Genomic DNA, 19,401 nt, shown 5'->3' on the forward strand with positions numbered 1-19,401 from the left:
TGTGGGCAGAGATCACGGAATTGCCCGGCACGCGTGAGACGAGCCCGTGGGACCTGCCGGCTGGGTGCCCCCACCCCCACCCCGGATGGCACTCAGGCACTGCGGTAGCAGCTGCGGTTCTGCCGTGAACACAGTTCCTGCCCCCGGGGCTTCGGCAGCAAGGGCCCTTCTCCACACAGGAGCTCTCCCATCCAGAGTGTAGGCCTCCACAGGGCAGGGACCCATTCCCTGGTGTTCGACGGTGTTCTGGGGGCCCAGGTAAGCACTCAGTGCATGTGTTGACCCAGAGAGGGGTGGACACCGCAGCACCCACCTGGGGGCGGGGGGAAGGGATGAGCCACAGTTAGGGGAGGGCTGGAGCCATGCACCCGGCTGGTGGGCGGTGGGGGCGGGAGGCGGGGCCAGAGCAGCAAGGCCCTGGAAGGGCTGCGGGGATGGAGCAGCACAGCTGGAGCCTCTGGCCACCCTGGAGCCCGGGTGGCCGCGGGGAGGGAGAGAGTCTCTGGAAGTGGCCGTGTTGGGCCGTACTTAGAAGGCAACACTGAGTGGACCTTCAGAAGACTGGATGAGGTGTGAAAGCCGTTGACGGTGATTCCTGAGTAAAGGAAACTGTCAGACTCAACCGTAATGTATCGTTGCCTAGAAAACCACACACGAAAGATGCCAACTGTCCCCCAAACTAAACATTGAAAATAATTACAAAGTCCCAACAAGATACTCTTGAACCTGACAAACAGTTTACAATCCATCTGAGTTGAGTACAAAGCCAGTGTGTCTCAGAGGGGAAAGGGCCCGGGAGGGGCAGTCCCAGGGGCAGGTCGAGCCCACAGCCCGGGCATCCAGGACCACGTGCACACGGGCGGCAGCCAGAAGTGGATACTCCACCTCTGCCTGCCCTGCGGGGAAAGCGCCAGCTGGCTGGCCCGCGGGCCCCCCACAAAAATTAATTCTAGGCTGATGATAAGATTGCAGGTAAAATCGTAATGCAAGAAAGTCGTCTTTTAAATCTGTGCATATCCTTGTGTGATCCCATCTGGGGGACGCCTCAGGGCCTGGAGGGCAGGGCAGCTGGAGTGGACAACAGAGTAAAAAGTCCACATGGCCAAGTTCGGCTCTGGAGAAGGCCCTTTCCACGGCAGGCAGGAGAGAGGGGAGGTGCTTTAGAGGGAGTCCTCACAAGTCGGGGAGACCAGGCGGCTCCAGTGATAAGATGGCGAGAGGACAGACAAATGTGGGGTCACTGCATGGAAGGGAGGCTGCTCGGACTTGTGCGCGAGTCCCCAGGGGACGGGACGGTGGACACCGCCAGCACTGTGACTGGTGAGGCGCAGTGCAGGTAGACACGCGGTGACCTCCCAGGGGGTACACTGCAAATGCAAAACTGAAAAAGTGAAAAGTTAACCTCTGTGAATTTAGCCAAATATGCAGCATCCTTTCAGGAGTGAACAGTGAACCCAAACGCCCGGCCCAGGGGCATCGGCAGACCTGCTGGGGCTCCTGTGCCACACACGGTGCCCTAGAGGACAGGCTGAGGTCTCACCATTAGCCTGTTCTAATTAAAATAAGTACACAGTGGCGGGGAGGGAGCAGCTCAGAGACACAGCGCGTGCTCAGCTTGTACAAAGTCCTGGGCTCAATCCCCAGCCCCTCCTCTAAAACTAAGTAAACCTAATTACCGCCCTCCCCACAATAAATAAATACGCGGTGCGTGAAAAAGCACACGTGTGCACAAGGGGCTCGGAGCCGTACACGCATGTGTGTGCACGTATGTGCAGATTAAAACCTAAAGATGTGTCCAGGATATTTATCCTCAAGCAGACTGGGGTGTTTCACACTGACTTCATCTTGGGGCGTTTAAAGTAAGCATATATTGCACATATAACCAGAATAAAAAATAAACCCATTTTCATTTGAGGAAAATTACGTTGCAGAAAAACATTTAGTGTAGAAAGATGTTCATGGCCTAGTTTAGAATACAGTCCTGCCCCCTCTTTAGAAACGCGTGTGCGCAGTGTGTGGTGTGTGCGTTTGCACAGACACACAGGGACTGGAAGGACACACGGCAGAGCGCCCACCGCGGTGACTGCTGGGTGCTGGGACAATGGCCACACAGCGTTCCTTGTGTGTGTGTAGTCCCTCTTCCACCACAACGTGAGAAGTCCTCTCGAGGAAGGTTTTCCTTCCGGACAGATGCAGTGGAGGCGCCCCCACCTCTTCTTGGGGTCTCTGCCCCGGCCTCCCCTCCCCAGGAAGGCCCCCCGCAGCCAGGGCGTGAGTCCCCTGGGGCTGGACTGCAGGCAGAACTAGGCTGGTGCTGGGACGAAGCCTGAGTCCTCAGCCTCCCGGGGAAGCCCCCTGAGAAGCCAGCCCGGCTCCAGAGCAGCGCACAGGGGCCTTTCTCCCCTGCCCCCACACCTGCCTCAGCCCCTCAGGGGACCATCACCCAGGACCAGCTCCCAGCGAACTTCCCGCACAGGGAGCCCCAGCTTCGACAAGAGACTAAGGAAATCAGGCAGAGCACGGTGGCAGGCCGGCCGCCCTCCCAGCAGAAAGCCTGCCCAGTTGGGGTCCTGACCTGCAGGGCTCCAGCCCCCACTTCCTTTCCCCCTACCCCGCCCCCCACCACTCTGCTCTCAGCATCAAGACCCCCTTCTACCGCCTCCTTCCTGGAAGCACCCACCATCTCCTTGCTCTGAAGATGTGGTCTCCAGCCCTTATCCTCATCACCCCTTCCTGCCCCCCCCCAGGAAAGCAGACCCCCCCCCACTGGCAGGCCCACCCTCCTTGTGCCATGGCGTGGCTCCCGGTTAGCCTCTAGTTCCTTCTCCATCTCAGTGATGGGCGATTTCCACATGCACAGGCCCCCCACAGTGCCCCCCGCCATGCACTCAGTAAATGTACGTGGAAGAAATGAACGCCCTGGACGCCAGCAGTGAGCCTGGAGCCTGCGGGAAGGAACGTGGGGCGCCGGCCCATCCCTTTCGAGCAGGGGACGGAGAGCAGGGGCTGTGGGTTCCTGGGAAGCCCCCCAATGCGCCCCATACTCACGGGCGTGACCTTCAGGCAGTAATCTCTAGATTGTGCTCCAGTCCTGACCCTCATCCATCCGGCCTCCCTCCTCTCCTTACAGAAAGCCGAGGACCAAGGTGGGCCCTGGAGATCACAAGTGTGAATGTGGAGGCCCTCAGAAGCTCTGCGCCAGCCCAGGCAGGGGCAGAGGGTCCAAAACGCCCCCAGTGGGGCCACTTTATTTTGGTGGTCCAGAGGGAGACATTGCTATGCAGCGCCCTGCAGGTGCAGACGCCCCGAGTTAGTGTCCTCGGGGCCAGCAGCTCAGATGTGACCCCAAGGTGCAGGTGCCAGCAGGTGAGAACGGGGGCAGCCCCGCCCTCCCCAGCCTCGGCACCGCGCTGCTCCTTTACGGAGATCCTTCCACCCTCCAGCACGCATCCTCCAGGTGGGCCTCTGGACAAGGAACTGGCGGGAAGGAGGAGGTGAGGGGTCTGGCCATCCCCCAGGAGGTGGGGCTCAGGCCACCGCAGGAGACAGGCTCTGAGCCCACGTGCCCCTTGCGGCCAGGTCGTGTGCTCCCCAGGCCCCGGCTTCCCCTGCAGCACGGCTGACCAGAGCCCCACGGAGGGGAGGGTGCACAGGCAGGGGTGTACCACAAGAACTGAGTGCATTTCCCTGGTCCCCAACAGGGCCCGGCCGAGGGGCCAAGTCCCGCCACAGCCCTGCACACAGCCTGGCTCGCCACCGGCCACGCCCAGAGCCCCCCGGGGTCTGATGCCGAGTCCCTGCCCACAGGCCCTCAGCTCCTCCCCATCTCACCCAGGAGAGGGGAGGGGAGGGCGGGAGGGGAGGTGTCTCTAGCGGCCGACCCCTGCTGCAGGAGACACCTGAGGGGGCAGGCTAGGGGGAGCCTCTCAGAAACGCCCTGTGGTCCGGGGGAACCAGTGTCTGCCTGGGCCCTCCTGGGTCAGGGGAACCCCCAGGTGTCCAGCGGAGCAGCCCCTCCCCCGGTGTCATGTCCCACCACCCGGAGGCCGCCAGCACACGGCGCCCTCCCTGTTCCCACAACAGGCCGGCCATGGAATCCCACTGTGCCGCCCCTGGGAATCCTGCCCCGCGGCCTGAATGGAGAGATCTCGGGGATGACGGGGCGCCCCCGTCTGCTACCCTGCAGGCCGGTGCCTGCGTCCCAGGAGCAGCAGGCCCCAGGCCCGCCCAGCCCTGGACTCACGGATGGCTGTCAGGGCGCCGCAGGCCCTCCTGTGGAAGTCGGCCCAGGCTCTGGTCCTGCAGTGCTTGCCGCAGGTCAGGACCCCGTAGCAGCGGGTGCAGGGCGAGAGGCAAACCCCGACCGAGCGGCCGCACTGGCAGCAGAACTTGAAGAAGGAGATCCTGCAGGAGGCCCGGCGGGCAGTCAGGGGGTGCCGGGCCTCGGGGCCCCTCAGGTCACCGCGGCAGGGGAGGTGGGGGAGGTTCTTCCACTGCGGCAAGAGTCTGCAGTGGGAGGAGCAGGCTCTGAGCAGGCCTGCCGTGGGGCTGTGGGTGAGCCTGGCCCACCTGCCCCGGGAGGACCCCTGCCCGCCCCACCCAACACCCACGCCCCGTCCAGCAGGGTTTCCTGGGTGGGTGCCATCCAGGATGCCCACGGGGTAACAAGGCGCCCGGGCATGTAGAGACTGTTCCAGAATAGCAGGGTGGGTGCAGAGCCATGCCCCCACGGAGGGGCCGGCAGTGGAGCGGGAGGAGAGGTGTGAGGGCACAGGGCAGCATGTCCACTGTGACGGGGGATGTCTTCGAGAAGCAGAGCCTGGGCTCAAACCCCACCCAGCCACCCCCGGGGACGTGGAGCCCTGAGCTGACCTGCCGGGAGGAGCCCAGGCCACTTCACCAGTGTGCCTAGCAACCCCCACCTGCCACCCCCGTCGTGGCTCGAGCCCACCACCCACAAGCAGGGCCAGGACTCTCAAGACAGATGCTGTCCCGGGCAGGGGAGCTCGGGACAGGCCCAGCAGCTCCGTGCAGCCCACTGCCACCCTCAGCCAGCCACTTACAGCTCCTGATCCTCCAAGTCCAGCCCCTTGGGCAGGCTGGGTCTCTTCCTCTTCAGCCGGAGACTGGGGGCCAACTCCACTGCACCAAGAGAGACCCACGTTAGCCTCCGTGGGCCCGCTGTGATGCTGGCTGCCCCCACCCCAACCACCGTCCTGCGGTAAGCCCACCCCTGGCCCGGCAGGCAGAGCAGGTGGGGCCCCAAGTCCTCGGCAGCCCCAGAGCAGGTCCAAGGGGTCAGGGCGGGGCTCGGCGCTGGAGGCGTCTGAGAGTCAGTCCACAGCCTCCCTCTGCTCCTGCATCCTTGCCCTCCCATATGCAACCTCCTGGCCACCCTGCCTCTGCGCCATTGACCCCAGCTCTGTGTCCCCTCACCATGCCGCTAAAAGGCCACCAGGCAGCACCAGGTTCTCTCTGGCCTTGCCCAGCTCACGCCCCTCTCTGGAGTGGAGACTCGGCTCTGCTTTCCGGCCACGGGTGGCTGCGGGCAGAGGGCAGCGAGCCTGAGGCTCAGCCGCGTCCCTCTGCCTTCCTGTCTGTGAACAGTTTATCATCCCCTCCAGAAAGGTTGCCTAACCTCCACTTTCCCACCACCCCTTGAGATGCAGGAACCTCACAAAGAAACACCTGCTGGCCGAGAAAGTAGGAGCCCCTCCTTCCTCCCCACCACTGTGCCCCCAACCCTGGCTCCCAGGGCCAACCCCCTGCTGCAGTGGGGACTAGGTCACGGGCCAAAAAACCAGCTCTGTGTGGCGGCACCAAAGTGTCTGCCATGAAGACTACGTGGCACCAGGGAGGTGCTTCCGCTAGAGGTGACAATAAAGCAGAACTTAAAAGTGGATCTGACAGGGCCACAGGCTCCCAGACCACCTCTTTCACAGGAAACAGAAATGACCACAGGGCGTGTCTGTTTGCTGGAGCGCTGGGACTCTTCCGAACAACTTCGTTGAGACATAACTCACGTCCCATCCAACACACCCATTTAAAGTGCACAGTCCAGTGGCTTTTAGTACGTTCACAGGTGCGCAACCATCACCGCAGTCATCTTAGAGCATTCTCGTCACTCCAGGTGGAGCCCCACCCCTGACAGCTACCATGCTCTGGGCCCCCAGCCCTCCAGCCCCCAGCTCTAAGCAGCCACTGGTCTACTTTGTCTCTGTATTTTCCTACTGGCATTTCATATAAATGGAGTCATATCACATGTGGTCTTTGGTGACTAGACTACTTTGCCTCATATAATGTTCTTAAAGTTCACCATGTTGTAGCATGTTTCAGTACTTCATTCCTTTTTACAGGTGAATAATATTCCACTGTCTGATAGACCACAATTTGTTTATCCGCTTATCAGTTGATGGGTATTTGGGGTGTTCCCATTCGTCAGCTTTTATGAATCGTGCTGCTGTAAATATTCCAGTACAACTTTCGTGTGGACGTATGTTTTCATTTCTCTTGAGCATATACCTAGGAGTGACATCGCTGGGTCCTGTGGTGACTCTATGTTTAACTTTCAAGGAACTGTTAAGCTGTTCTCCACAGCAGCTGCACTCTTCCACATTCCCACCAGCAGTGCACGAGGACGCCCCTTCTCCACACCCTCAGCAGCACGTGTTGACTTTGGATTATCGCCATCCTGGTGCGCGTGAAGTGACCTTTCAGTGTGCTTTGACTTGCGTCTCCCTGATGAAGAATGAGGCTGGGCGCCTTCTCATGTGCCCGTTGGCCATCTGTATTAGTAGAAATTTCTATTTGTATTCTTTGTCCATTTCTTAATTTGGCTATTTGTCTTTATTATTAAGTTGTAAGATGTTTTAATTTATTTTACACACAAGTCTCTTAGGAGATACGTGACTTTCAATTATATCTCCCATACTGTGGGTTATCTTTTCATTTTCTTCATAGTATCCCTGGAGGCACAGTTTTTAATTTTGATGATGTCCATTTTATCTATTTTTTCTTTCATTGCTTTATATCTAGAAATCCACTGCCAAATCCAAGGATATGAAGATGTACCCCTATATTTTCTTCTGAGTTTCATAGTTTAAGCTCTTACATCTAGATCTTCAATCCAGATTGAATTAATTTTTGTATGTGGTGTGAGGTAGGGTCAAATTTCACCCTTTTGTGTGTGGATAATCAGTAGTCCCAGCACCGATTGTTGAACAGACTGCCCTCACTTCCATTCAGAAGTCCTGACACTCTTGCTGGGAAGCAGCTGGCACAGACACACGGGTTTACTTCGGGAATCTATTCTCCTCCGCTGGTCTACACGTCTGTCTTCAGGCCAATCCCACACTATCTCGACTACCACTGTTTGGCGGTAAGTTTGAAATTAGGAAGTGAAAGGCCTTCAACTTCGTCCTTTTCCAAGATGGTTATGGCTGTTCTGGGACCCTTGTGATTCCATGCGAATTTTAGAGTCAGCTTTGCAGTTTGTACAGAGAGGTTACCTGGGATTCTGATAGAGATTTGTTCCATTTACTGAGGTCTCCTTTAATTGCTTCAGCAATGTTTTGCAGTTTTCAGAGAATAAATTTTACACTGCTTTTGTAATATATATTCATAAATATTTTATTCTTATTGATGCTATTGTAAATGCAATTGTTTTTAAATTTCATTTTTGGTTTGTTCACTACAGCTGTATAGAAAAACTACTGGGTTTTGTGTCTTGATCTTATACCCTGCAATCTTACTGAATGTTTATTATTATTAGTTTTAATAGTGTAGTAGTTTTATATTTAGATTAATAATAATATTTATATATTTAGTTAAAATCATTTAATATTAGTTTTAGTCAGTTTTAAAAGTGGATTCCTAGGATTTTCAGTCTGTAAGATGATATGTACAAACAGAGTTTTAACATTTTCCTTGCATCAGAATGCCTTTTAAAATTTTTCTTGCCTAATTACACTGGCTAACAACTCCAGTACAATATTAAACAGAAATGGTGAGAGAGGAACTTCTCCTCTTCCTGATCTTAGGGAGAAAGTGTCTGGTCTTTCACCACTGAGCTTGATGTTAGCTGTGAGGTTGTTTTTGCAGGGTCCCTTTATCAGGTTAAGGAAGTAGCCTTCTATTGTCCGTTGTGCGTTTTCATCATGACGGCGTTGGATTTTGTCAAAAGTTTTGTGTACATCAATTGAAATAATCATGTGGGTTTTTTCCCCTTCATTTTAATAATGTAGCGTATTACACTGATTTTTGTTGCTATTGTTATTAAGCCATTCTTGCATTTCTAGGGTAAATCCCACTTGGTCATGGCAGACAGTTCTTTTGACATGATGCTGAATTTTGTTTGCTAGTATTTTGTGGAAGATTTTTACATCTAGATTCATAAAGGATATCTGTCTGTAATTTTCTTATGATGTCATTGGCTTAAGAATTAGTAATGCTGGCTTCATAAAATACATTAGGAAGTATTCCCTTTACTCTAACTTTTGAAAGAATTTGAAAAGGGTTGGTGTCAATTCTGCTTTAAATGTTTGGTGTAATTTACCACTGGCGCCATCTGTGCTTGGGCTTTTTTTAAAGAGGTTTTTTGTTTGTTTGTTTGTTTGTTTGTTTGTTTGTTTGTTAATATATTCAATCTCTTTAGCTGTTATGTCCGTTCAGGTGTTTTTATTTCCTCTTTAACCAGTTTTGGTAGATTGTGTGTTTTCATCAATTTGTCCATTTCATCTAGATGATCCAATTTGTTGGTATACAATTATTCATAGTATCGTCACGTAATCCTTTTTATTTCTGTAAGGTTGGTAGTAATGTCCCCTTTTTCACTTCTGATTTTAGTAATTTGGTCAGTTTAGCCAAATATGTCAGTTTTGCTGATTTTTTCCCAATGAACCAACTTTCGGTTTTATTGATTTTTCTCTGTTGTTTTTCCATTCTCTATTCCATTAATGTTTGCTCTAACATACATACAGACATTTATCTAGCTGGATAACTAGCTTCATTTAGGTTTGTGTGCTCTTCTTTTGCGAGTGCTTTAAGGAGGAGGGTTAGATTGCTGACTGAGATATTCCTTTTAATATAAGCATTTACAGCTATACAATTCCCTTAATCACTGCTTTAGCTGCATCCCGTATGTTTTGGCATGTTATGTCTTCTTTTGAATTTATATCAAAGTATTTTCTAATTTACCTTTTGATTTTTTCTTTGACACACTTATTATTTAAGAGTGTGTTATTTTATGTGATTTCCCCAAACTTCTTTCTGTTATTCATTTCTAATTTCATTTCACTGTGGTCAGAGTATATAATTTGTATTATTTCTATCCTTATAAATTTATGAAGAGTTTTGCAGAGTTTTTCATGACCTAACATACGGTCTGTCCTGGAGAATGCCCCCCAAGTACACTTGAGAAGAATATATATTCTGTTGTTGGGTAGAGTGTTCTATAAATATGTTAGGTCTAGTAGTCTTACAGTATTGTTCAACCTTCTATTTCCTTATGACCTCCTGCCTAGTTTTTCTATCAATTATTGAAAATGCGGAATTGACATCTCCAACTATTATTGTTGAATTATCTATTTCTTCTTTCATTTCTGTCTGTTTTTGCTTTGTGTATTTGGCTGTCCACAGTTAGGTGCATACAGGTTTATAATTATTTTATTATAAATAAAATAATTAATTGACTCCTATCATTTTAAATGTTTCCCTTTAGCATCAGTAATATTTTTTATTTGTTTGGTTGGTTGGTTTGGGGTGCGTGGGGTAATTAGGTTTGTTTATTTATTTATTTATTTTAACAGGTACTGGGGCTTGAACCCAGGACCTCCTCATGCCTGCTAAGCCTGCACTCTACCACTCAGCTACACGTTCCCCCTAATACTTTTTGTTTTAAAGTCCACTTTTTCTAATATAAGTTTAGCCATTCCAGCTTCTTGCGGTTGCTATTTTCATGATATATGACTTTCTTTTACTTCCAAGCTATCTGTATCTTTGAATATAAACTATGTCTCCTAGAGACAGCATATAGATGGATCTTATATTTTTATTCAGTCTGACAATTTCTGCCTCTTGACTGGATTATTTAGTCCATTCACACTTAATGTTATTATTGATACAGTTGGCTTTACATCTGTCATTTCACATTTTGTTTTCTATGCGTCTCCTAATATTTTTTGTTCCTCTGTTCCTCCTTTACTTACTCCTTTTGCATTAGGTGAATACTTTTGAAATGCAACTTTTAATTTCTTTAATAATTTTGAACTATATTTTTGTTATTTCCTTAGTGGTTGATTTAGGGTTCACCATATGAATCTTATCAAAATTCAGCTTCCAACCTGTATTATTAAGTTTATTCCAATGAGATACAAAAAAGTAACTCCTACATAGCTCTATTCTCTTTCCCCATTTGTGATATTATTGCTATACATATTACATCTATAAATGTTACAAACTCAATATTGCAATGTTTTGATTATATAATGTTGTGTATTCTAAAGAAGCCGTAAAAAGCATGCATTTATAGCTTTTGTTATATTAAACTTATTATTTATCATTTCTGGGTCTCTTTATTTCTTCTTCTCAATATGACCTGCCATCTGGAGTCATTTCTTGCCACGATAACACCTTCCTGCTGCCTATCTCCTTTGTACTATTATTGACAAATATATTACATTTCTGTATGTTATAGGCTCAATAATACACACACACGCACACACACATATAAATACATGTAATGTATACGCACATGTTATATATAAATAAAATGCACATGCATGTAAATACGTATACATTTATACTAATTTTTATATAAATTATTATGCAAATTGATTTTTAAATCTGTTGAGAAAGAAAATACGCATTTACACTTTTATACTTGCCTTTGCCAGTGTTCTCTGTTCGTGTGGATTTGATTTCCATCTGGAGTCACTTGCGTTACTGTTTCTTGTGAAGCAGGACTACTACTCACAAATTTTGTTTTTCTGGGAATCTCTATTTCACCATCAGTTTTTAAGTTAGCTTTGGCTGACAGTGTATCTCGTTGAGCACTTTGAATATGACATCCCACTGCCTCCTGGCCTCCACTGCTTCTGATGAGAGGTCAACTTCCAGTCTCATTGGTGTTTCTTTTAAGTAATGGATTGTCTGGCTGTCAGCCTTTTAACTACGGCACGTCTGTTTGTGGGTCTCTTTGTGTTTATCCTATTGGGAACTCATTAAGCTTCTTGGATATACAGATTGATGTTTTTCATTAAATCTGACACATTTTCATCTGTGATGTCTTTTACTGTTTTTCCTTCTCCGCTCCCTCCCATCTCTGCTTCTGGTACTCCAATTATGCACGTACTGATGTACTCAGTGATGCCCACTTTTCTCTGGGGACCAGTTCATTTCTCATCATTCTTATCCCTCTCTGGGGCTGGTTATTGTTATTTGTTTGTTTTTTAGTGGCCAGCTAGGTCAATTTTGTGAAGTCTATTTCCCCCTCCAGTGTGGAGCTTCTGATACTGCTCCACATCGGGTGCAGCTATGTGGGTGCCTGTGGTCACCAGGGCAGTGATTTGGGCAGGGCTCTGGCTGTCTCCATTAACCGCTCACTCTTCTGTTTTTTCAGCTATGCTCTGGGGCATAAATTGCTCCGTAGACTGGTTCAGTGAGGTCCAGGCTCACTGAAGGGATAGTTCCCAAGGTCTGTATTTGAGATTTGTTCTGACCACAGGAGGGCCCCTCCTGTCTGTCTCCTTCCTGGTTTTCTTTGGCAATAGGCATATTATAGGTTAGTCTTTATCTCTAATGAATCTACCAATCTCCTCACAGCTGCCTTCACCACAGCCTGCACTGATTCTGATAGTGCCATAGGCTTAAACTGCTCCATGCTCTATTGCCAGTGAAGTAATTTCCTTTGAGATGAGGTTCGGAGTGCTCTGTTTTATGGTGTTTCTCTCCCTTGAATAAATCTCTGAGCCGTGGCTCTGGAACTGTGGTGGGGACAATGGCACACTTCCCTCTTAGTGACATGACCACCTTAGGATCTGAGCACTCAGGGGAGAGGGGTAACAGCTCAGGTCCCCTCAGCTTGCCTCTCCCAGCAAGGGGCCTCTGCCTGACTATCTGGATCAGAGCCCCAGCATCCTCAATGGCACCGCACTTAAAGTTAAACCTCTGTCCCACAAATGGTGACTGAGCATAAGAATGAAGCCTCACCCTGCTCTGCCACACCAAAGTCAGGCAGCTGAGGGCAGGGTGAGTATTGATGGCATCTACCCTCCCCAGGAAGACAGCCCTCATAGTAAGAGCCGGGGCAGGAGTGAGATCTTGTTCTAGGCTGCACCAGTCTGCTGAGGAGTGTCTGCCCTGCTGAGCTGAGTGGGTGAAGGGAGAGAGCAGGTTTTGGTTTAATACCGTGGGCTCTCTTCTTACTGAATTTAAAAGATTTTCTTGAATAAATGTTTACTTGTAAATTTTATGATATTTGGACCATTTACTGAGACTTTAAATAGTTGGATGTTCAAATTATCACAATTTCCAACAGTCTTGCTGGGAAATGGGTCCATGGACCATCTCATGCGGTCATGCCAGGGGTAGAAACTGTACATGTTGTTTTATACAATTGCTACTTTAATAAGATAAGAAAAAAGGGAAAATACTCATTTATACTGTCTTTTATGATAAACTTTGCTGGTGCTCTGCATTCCTGTAAACTCAGGCTTTCACCTTATCACTTGTTTTCAGGGTGCCTTTAGTGTCTCTTGCAAGGCAAGGCCACTGGCAGGTTTTGTTTATCTGAGGATGTCTTTCTTTCATCTTCATCTTTGAAAGTTACTTTTTCTGGATACAGGATTCTCTGTTGGCTGCTTTCAACCTGAAGATCTTCCTTTAGAATCTCTTTCAAAGCAGATCTGCTAGCAATAAATTCTCTCCGCTTTTAGGTTTAGCTGGGAATGTTTTTATTTTGCCTTCATTTTTTGAAGCTAGTTTTGCTGGATATAAGAATTTTGGTTGAGATTTTTTTTTAACACATAGGAAGTTATCTTGCAATCTTCCAGTCTCTAAATCAGTGATTAATCTTGTTGGGTTTTCTAGTATGTATTGAGAGACATCTTTCTCTAGTTGCTCTCAAGATTAGCTTGTGGGCCCTGGATTTCTGCTGTTTCACTTGTGGAAATAAAATTCTTACGATTTTAATGTGGCTGTGGATTTCTTTGCACTTTTCCTATTTGGAATTCTTTTGTCTTCTAAGATGTATAGATCAACATTTTCAGCACAGTTGTGAAGTTTTCAGCCAGTATTTCTTCAGACACTGTTCAGTCCCTCCCCCTCCCACTCTGATAATCCCGCCACACATGTGGACAATGCTCCCGGCTGGCCCGCGTTCCCTGAGGCCCTGCTCGTTTTTTTCATTCTTTGTCCCCTCTCTTCTTCCAATCTTCAGCTTTGCTATGTCCTTCTCTGCCACCGCTCTGCCCCTCCGGTGCGTGTTTCAGTTTGCTGACTGCTGGCTTTGAATTCCATACCTTCCATTTGGCTCTTTTTAAAATGATTTCTACCTACCTCTTAATTAGTGTTCTCCACCCCAGGAGCCATTGTCATCACACCTTCCTGACTTCTTTAACTGTGGCTTCCTTTAGTTCTTTGAACCTATTTTAAATGGCTCCTTTGAAGACTTTCTCTGTTAAATGTGACATCTGCCTGCTCTCACTGGCATTTTCTGTTGTTCGTTTGTTTTTTCATCCCTCCAGTGTATGTGTCACATCTTCCTGTTTCTTTGCATGTCTCATAGTTACTTGTGTGCCCACCTCCTTGGAGGACAGAACATAAGGGTCAGGTGGGCGCTGGCCCAGCGGGCCGCCTGGGCAACAGCAGGAACGGCCTCTCTTGTGCCCCTTCCTGGCCCACCCCCCACCCCCTACAGCCTCCTGGAGCCCAGACTTCGGGGAGCATAGCCCCTTCCAGGAGGCATAAATCCTGATATATGTACCTGGGCCGAGCCAGGACTCCAGGTGGGCTCAGAGCTGCCTTAGGAGCCGCGAGCAGCCCCCGCCCGCCGCCCCGCCCTTCCCCTCCCCTCCCCTCCCCGCCGTCCCGCCCGCAGCCGCTTCTCCCCGCAGCCCCGCCCGCGGCCCCGCCCCGCCCCAGCGCCCACCTCTCTTGCTCAGATGCAGCACCTTCGGATCCCACTGGCTCTCCTTGGCGAGGACAGCTCGCCGCAGCTGGAGGCCCATGTATTCCAGGAGTTTCTTCCGGGCCAGAAACACCTCCCGCTCCGCCGGCATCAGCGTGTGGAAGGGGCAGTGGGCGATCTTCCGGTCCTGCAACCCAGCCCAGGTCACCACCAGTGACCCCAGGGCACCGGCCCCCCACCCCTCGGAGGGCAGACCCCAGCCCTGGCCCACCACTGTCACTGTGTGGGGAGCACATTCTGCTCAGAGCGATCATTGTGAGGGCAAATCGGGCCTAACACTCAGACAGCTGGTGCCCAGGCAGCCACACTGGCCGCGCACGCTCAGTGCCTGAATCTTCTCTTCCAGGGGCTGGCTTCAGTCAGAGGCATGAAGGACCTTTAGCCCGGTTCTGCCCAAGAGATGCTAAAGTCCCCAGCTTCACCCCTGTCACCAACGGGAGACAAACCGCACCTGGTAGAATCTGAAATATCCATAGTCGACGGCCGTGCCCACGGCTACCTTGTCCCCCTGCACGAGCGTCACAGGGTTCAGGATGTCAGCCCCATGGTTAATGAGCCGGTCAACCTGTGGAGAACAGAGGCTGCGTCAAAGGCAGAGGCCGCGTCAAAGGCTCACAGACGTCCCAGCCACCAGGAGGTGGGACCCACCCGACGCTGCGATCAGGGTCCCCTGAGGTCATGGCCCCCGGCAGGAGAGGCTATTGTCACCTGCATCACCTAGAGAGGCCACCTCCCAGGTGTGTGGAAAGTCAGCGAGACAAGACAGACCTGCCAGCCTCACGATAACCATCACCACGATGTCAAGGCTGGGGGCTGGGTGGCTCCTCGGCAGCCCCCAACTCCCAGGGCACCATGGAGTCGCACCCTGTTGAGGGCTGGTTCCGCCCCCTGGACTGTGACAGGGACCAGGGCAAATCCCAGGCCTGTCTGTTCGCCATCGCACCACACACACCCAGGGGCGCTCCTGAGACTGGATGTGTGTGGCTGCAGTGTGCACCCGTGTGTGCGTGGATGTGCACGTGTGTACATGCGTGTGTCCGTGACTTCCAGCACGCACCACAGCCAGGTCCTCCTCTGGGTCAGGATTTACCACCAGTTCCATTCACAGCAAATGGCATCTAACAGATGCTCCCCCCGCCAACCCCAACGAGGGAGGAGGCAGGTTCTAGAAAGAGGTGCTATGGTTTTTTAGATTTTATGAGGAATTCCAACAAAACCACAAAACCACAGGGCTCAGAGCACCCAACGTAACAGAAGAAAACCAGGCTGTCACCCGCAGGACAGTCACCCATACCCCCTCATCCAGGACACAGCCTGAGAGGACCCCAAAAAGCACATCCCAGCCCCAGGATTGCAAAGCAAACCTTTTCCAGTTTAGAGTCTATTTCAGACAGGACAGCATCTCAGGATAAAGGTGGGATCCTTAAAATAGTGTCCAGAACAGGACCTCAGGGGAAAGGACTCCTGGTTCTTTTCATGTGAATTTAACCCATATGAAGTCAAACAGCCTCCAGGACGCGGGACCCTCACTCCCTGCCCCCTGGCTCTCTTCCCCTCCCCTCCCTCACCATACACGCAGCAGCCACAGTGGGCACCGCGGCGGAACAAGGGCGGCGAGGAGCCCACCCAGCGCCGCACCCGCCGAAGTGGGGGGCTTGGACAACAGCACACGGTGGGAGGGTGCCCAGAGCCGAGCGGCCACGGAGGGAACCTGAGCCCTGGGTGGGTGTCAGGAGGAAGACATGCAGGAAGGGACACGCTCAGGAGACACAGGGACCTCTGAGGGCAGAAGGAGTCTACAGACCATGGCCAGGAGTCTCCACAGGGCACACCTTCCGCACACCTGAGCCCACCTGGAGCAAGCAGCACCTGGACATCCAGCCTCCAGCACAAGAAAGCACCCCTGCCCAAGACACACACCCCCGACCCCCACCCAGGACACGGCGCCCTCAGACCCCCACCCAGGACGCACACCCCCGACCCCCACCCAGGACACGGCGCCCTCAGACCCCCACCCAGGACGCACACCCCCGACCCTCACCCAGGACACGGCGCCCTCAGACCCCCGCCCAGGACGCACACCCCCGACCCCCACCCAGGACACGGCGCCCTCAGACCCCCACCCAGGACGCACACCCCCGATCCCCACCCAGGACACCCTCAGGTCCCCACCCATCAGGTTCCTTGACCAGGATCCATGGCCAAGGCCCACTCTACATTGAAAACTCTAGAATCCTGCAGCCAGACCAAACCTATGGCCTATTTCTTGAGACAAATCAGGGACTTCTGTCTGGCTTTTGAGTGGGTCTGCCACTCACAGAGTGTATGCCTATAAATTATAAAGGCAGGAATGGTTTGTGCTTCTCTAGTGTTTGGAACATCAAGTCTTGAAGAACATCGACCAAGGTCCCATGAAGCCCCACCTGCTGCAAATGAGGGCCAGACCAAGGCTCCAGGGCATAGCCTGGACCCTACACTGCAGGGCCGGCCCCCTCCTCCATCGCCCCTCCTCCGTCACCCCCTCCTCCTCACCCCCTCCTTCATCGCCCCCTCCTCCTCACCCCCTCCTCCATCACCCCCTCCTTCTCACCCCCTCCTCAATCACCCCCTCCTCCGTCACCCCCTCCACCTCACCCCCCTCCACCTCACCCCCTCCTCCATTGCCCCCTCCTCCATCGCCCCCTCCTCCGTCACCCCCTCCTCCGTCACCCCCCTCCACCTCACCCCCTCCTCCATTGCCCCCTCCTCCATCGCCCCCTCCTTCTCACCCCCTCCTCCGTCACCCCCTCCACCTCACCCCCTCCTCCTCACCCCCTCCTCCATTGCCCCCTCCTCCATCGCCCCCTCCTCCGTCACCCCCTCCTCCGTCACCCCCCTCCACCTCACCCCCTCCTCCATTGCCCCCTCCTCCATCGCCCCCTCCTTCTCACCCCCTCCTCCGTCACCCCCTCCACCTCACCTCCTCCTCCTCACCCCCTCCTCCATTGCCCCCTCCTCCGTCACCCCCTCCTCCGTCACCCCCTCCACCTCACCCCCTCCTCCTCACCCCCTCCTCCATTGCCCCCTCCTTCGTCACCCCCTCCTCCGTCACCCCCCTCCACCTCACCCCCTCCTCCATTGCCCCCTCCTCCATCGCCCCCTCCTTCTCACCCCCTCCTCCGTCACCCCCTCCTCCGTCACCCCCCTCCACCTCACCCCCTCCTCCATTGCCCCCTCCTCCATCGCCCCCTCCTTCTCACCCCCTCCTCCGTCACCCCCTCCTCCGTCACCCCCCTCCACCTCACCCCCTCCTCCATTGCCCCCTCCTCCATCGCCCCCTCCTCCTCACCCCGTCCTCCATTGCCCCCTCCACCTCACCTCCTCCCTAGGCTGGCCCCCTCCACACTCACCAGGGCCAGCCTGCTGTCCACACTCCTCTGGCTCTCATAAGTAAGGTCGCAGGCGACACACAGGGCGCTGCCCAAGCCCCTGGTCAGGAGTAGGTTGGGGTCAGCTCCGTGGGACAGAAGCTCCTTCACAATCTGACACAGACAGGACAGTCAGAGCCCACAGTACCCTCCCCTGCCATGGGAGAAAGCACCCGGGCAAGGCCACAGCCAGACTCAGCCCAGGTGGCCACAGTGGGCACTTTCTATGCAGCCCATCCACAGGTCCCACTGCTGCCCCAGCCCCGGCTTGGAGGACGATGCTGCGGAGCGGGAGGGGGCACGTGGTGATTCCGTGGCGAGGGCTGCAAGTCCAGCCAGGCAGCCCGGGTCCAGCACTTTCTCAGACCACCATGCGAGTGCTCTGAGGCGGTCCTGGCTCCTGTCTTGTCTTCCAGTGCAGGGGCACAGCGGAGTCCTGCCACTGGTCTCCCACCAGCCCAGGGCCGGGTGCATGTCCCGACAGTCCCTCATCCCGGGACAGGTCTGCCTCTGCCCCCGGGCCCCTGGGTCACTGTGATCGCCTGACCACATGCAGAGTATGGGGCTCACTTGTTCCCTGCTGTGCCCAGCTGCTAGCCTAGGTGCCCCTCAGGAAGCCAGGAGTGAGAGCAGCTGCAGCCGGACACGAGGGGCACCAGAGCTTGCTCTGTCCCTCAGAGTGGAGCTGTCTGCAGGCTGTGCCCCACCAGTGAGGGCCAGGCACTGAGCAGGCGCCCAGACAACTTGCTGACTGATGACTGGATGCAGGAGGGAAGGAAGGAAGGGGAGGGGCCGCTCAGAGGGACCACAGAAGCCCCACGCATGTCAACAACGCCTTCGCGTCCTCTGGCCCTGCTGAGTGTCACCTCACCAGAGAAGCCTCCTGGCCACCAGGCGAAGTAGCCTCCGCCTCCATCCTCTACAGCCTCATCCATCTTTATTTTCTTCTCAAACAAATCATTGCCTGAAGCCGTGCTACACACCAGCTGGTGGCCCACCCCCAGCCAGAACATAGGGCCCTGGGGACTTCTGCTCTACTCAACACCCCTTGCCTAGGGGCCTGCCTGGCATACAGCAGATGCTCAAAAAATAACAGTTAAACGAAAGGATGAATGGGGGGTGGATTATAGTGGGGAGGACAGAAGGAAGGGTGGATGATGAATGAAAAAGTGGAGGAGTGGAAGGATGGATGATTGGATGTGTGCGTAGGTGTGTGGATGGGTGGACGGATGCATGGATGGATGAATGACGGAAGGAAGGGAAAATGGAGGATTGGGTGGATGGAAGAGTGGGTAGGTGGATGGATGGACGGATGAGCAGCTGGATGGATGACAAACAAGCACATCCCCTGGCACCAGCAGGAGGAGGAGAGGCCACTGTGCCTCTGCCAGTGCACTGGGGAGGCGGCACCACAGTGCTGGTGGACAGGATATCGGTCAGGGCTTGTCATCCAGGCCCAGTGAGGGAGAACCCACCCATCTGAACCCTCATCCTCAGTGCTCACTTTCCTTTCTACACCCTTTTCTCTCCGGGGCGCTCCACCCACGTGGGAGGGGGGTCCTCCACACCCATCACACCACGCCGCCTTCGTGCCCCGCCAACAGCAGCAGGTCCCAGTGCTGCGCTGGGTGGGGGCCCTCGAGGCAGGAACTCTGCAGGCGCACAGTCAGGGGTGCAGAACTTGCTCACCAGGTCATTGCCGCTGGCGATGGACAGGGAGAGTGGGGAGTGGCCACTCCACAGGGTGTTGGGATTCGCTCCATGGGAGAGGAGGAGCCTGACGATGTCCCTGGCACACTGGGTGGGGAG

At 53.1% G+C, this 19,401-nt stretch overlaps 1 protein-coding gene across 11 annotated transcripts in view; it reads right to left on the bottom strand.

Moving 5' to 3' along the window:
• ANKMY1 (ankyrin repeat and MYND domain containing 1) overlaps positions 1-19,401 on the bottom strand; it is a 53,390-nt gene that overhangs the window by 7,994 nt on the left and 25,995 nt on the right. For 6 of the 11 annotated variants that reach the window (XM_074364650.1, XM_074364644.1, XM_074364647.1 and 3 more), the window contains 6 exons: positions 19,282-19,389; positions 17,575-17,706; positions 14,637-14,750; positions 14,147-14,312; positions 5,064-5,142; positions 4,244-4,506 (listed from right to left, as the gene is read on the bottom strand). In XM_074364650.1, coding sequence (XP_074220751.1) covers positions 4,244-4,506; positions 5,064-5,142; positions 14,147-14,312; positions 14,637-14,750; positions 17,575-17,706; positions 19,282-19,389 — 862 coding nt within the window. Of the gene's footprint in view, positions 1-4,243; positions 4,507-5,063; positions 5,143-14,146; positions 14,313-14,636; positions 14,751-17,574; positions 17,707-19,281; positions 19,390-19,401 lie in introns of those variants that run through there. The other 5 variants (XM_074364649.1, XR_012507237.1, XR_012507238.1 and 2 more) reach the window with 5 other exon arrangements.

Source organism: Camelus bactrianus, chromosome 5 (genome assembly GCF_048773025.1).
Source record: "Camelus bactrianus isolate YW-2024 breed Bactrian camel chromosome 5, ASM4877302v1, whole genome shotgun sequence".
NCBI lineage: Eukaryota > Metazoa > Chordata > Mammalia > Artiodactyla > Camelidae > Camelus > Camelus bactrianus.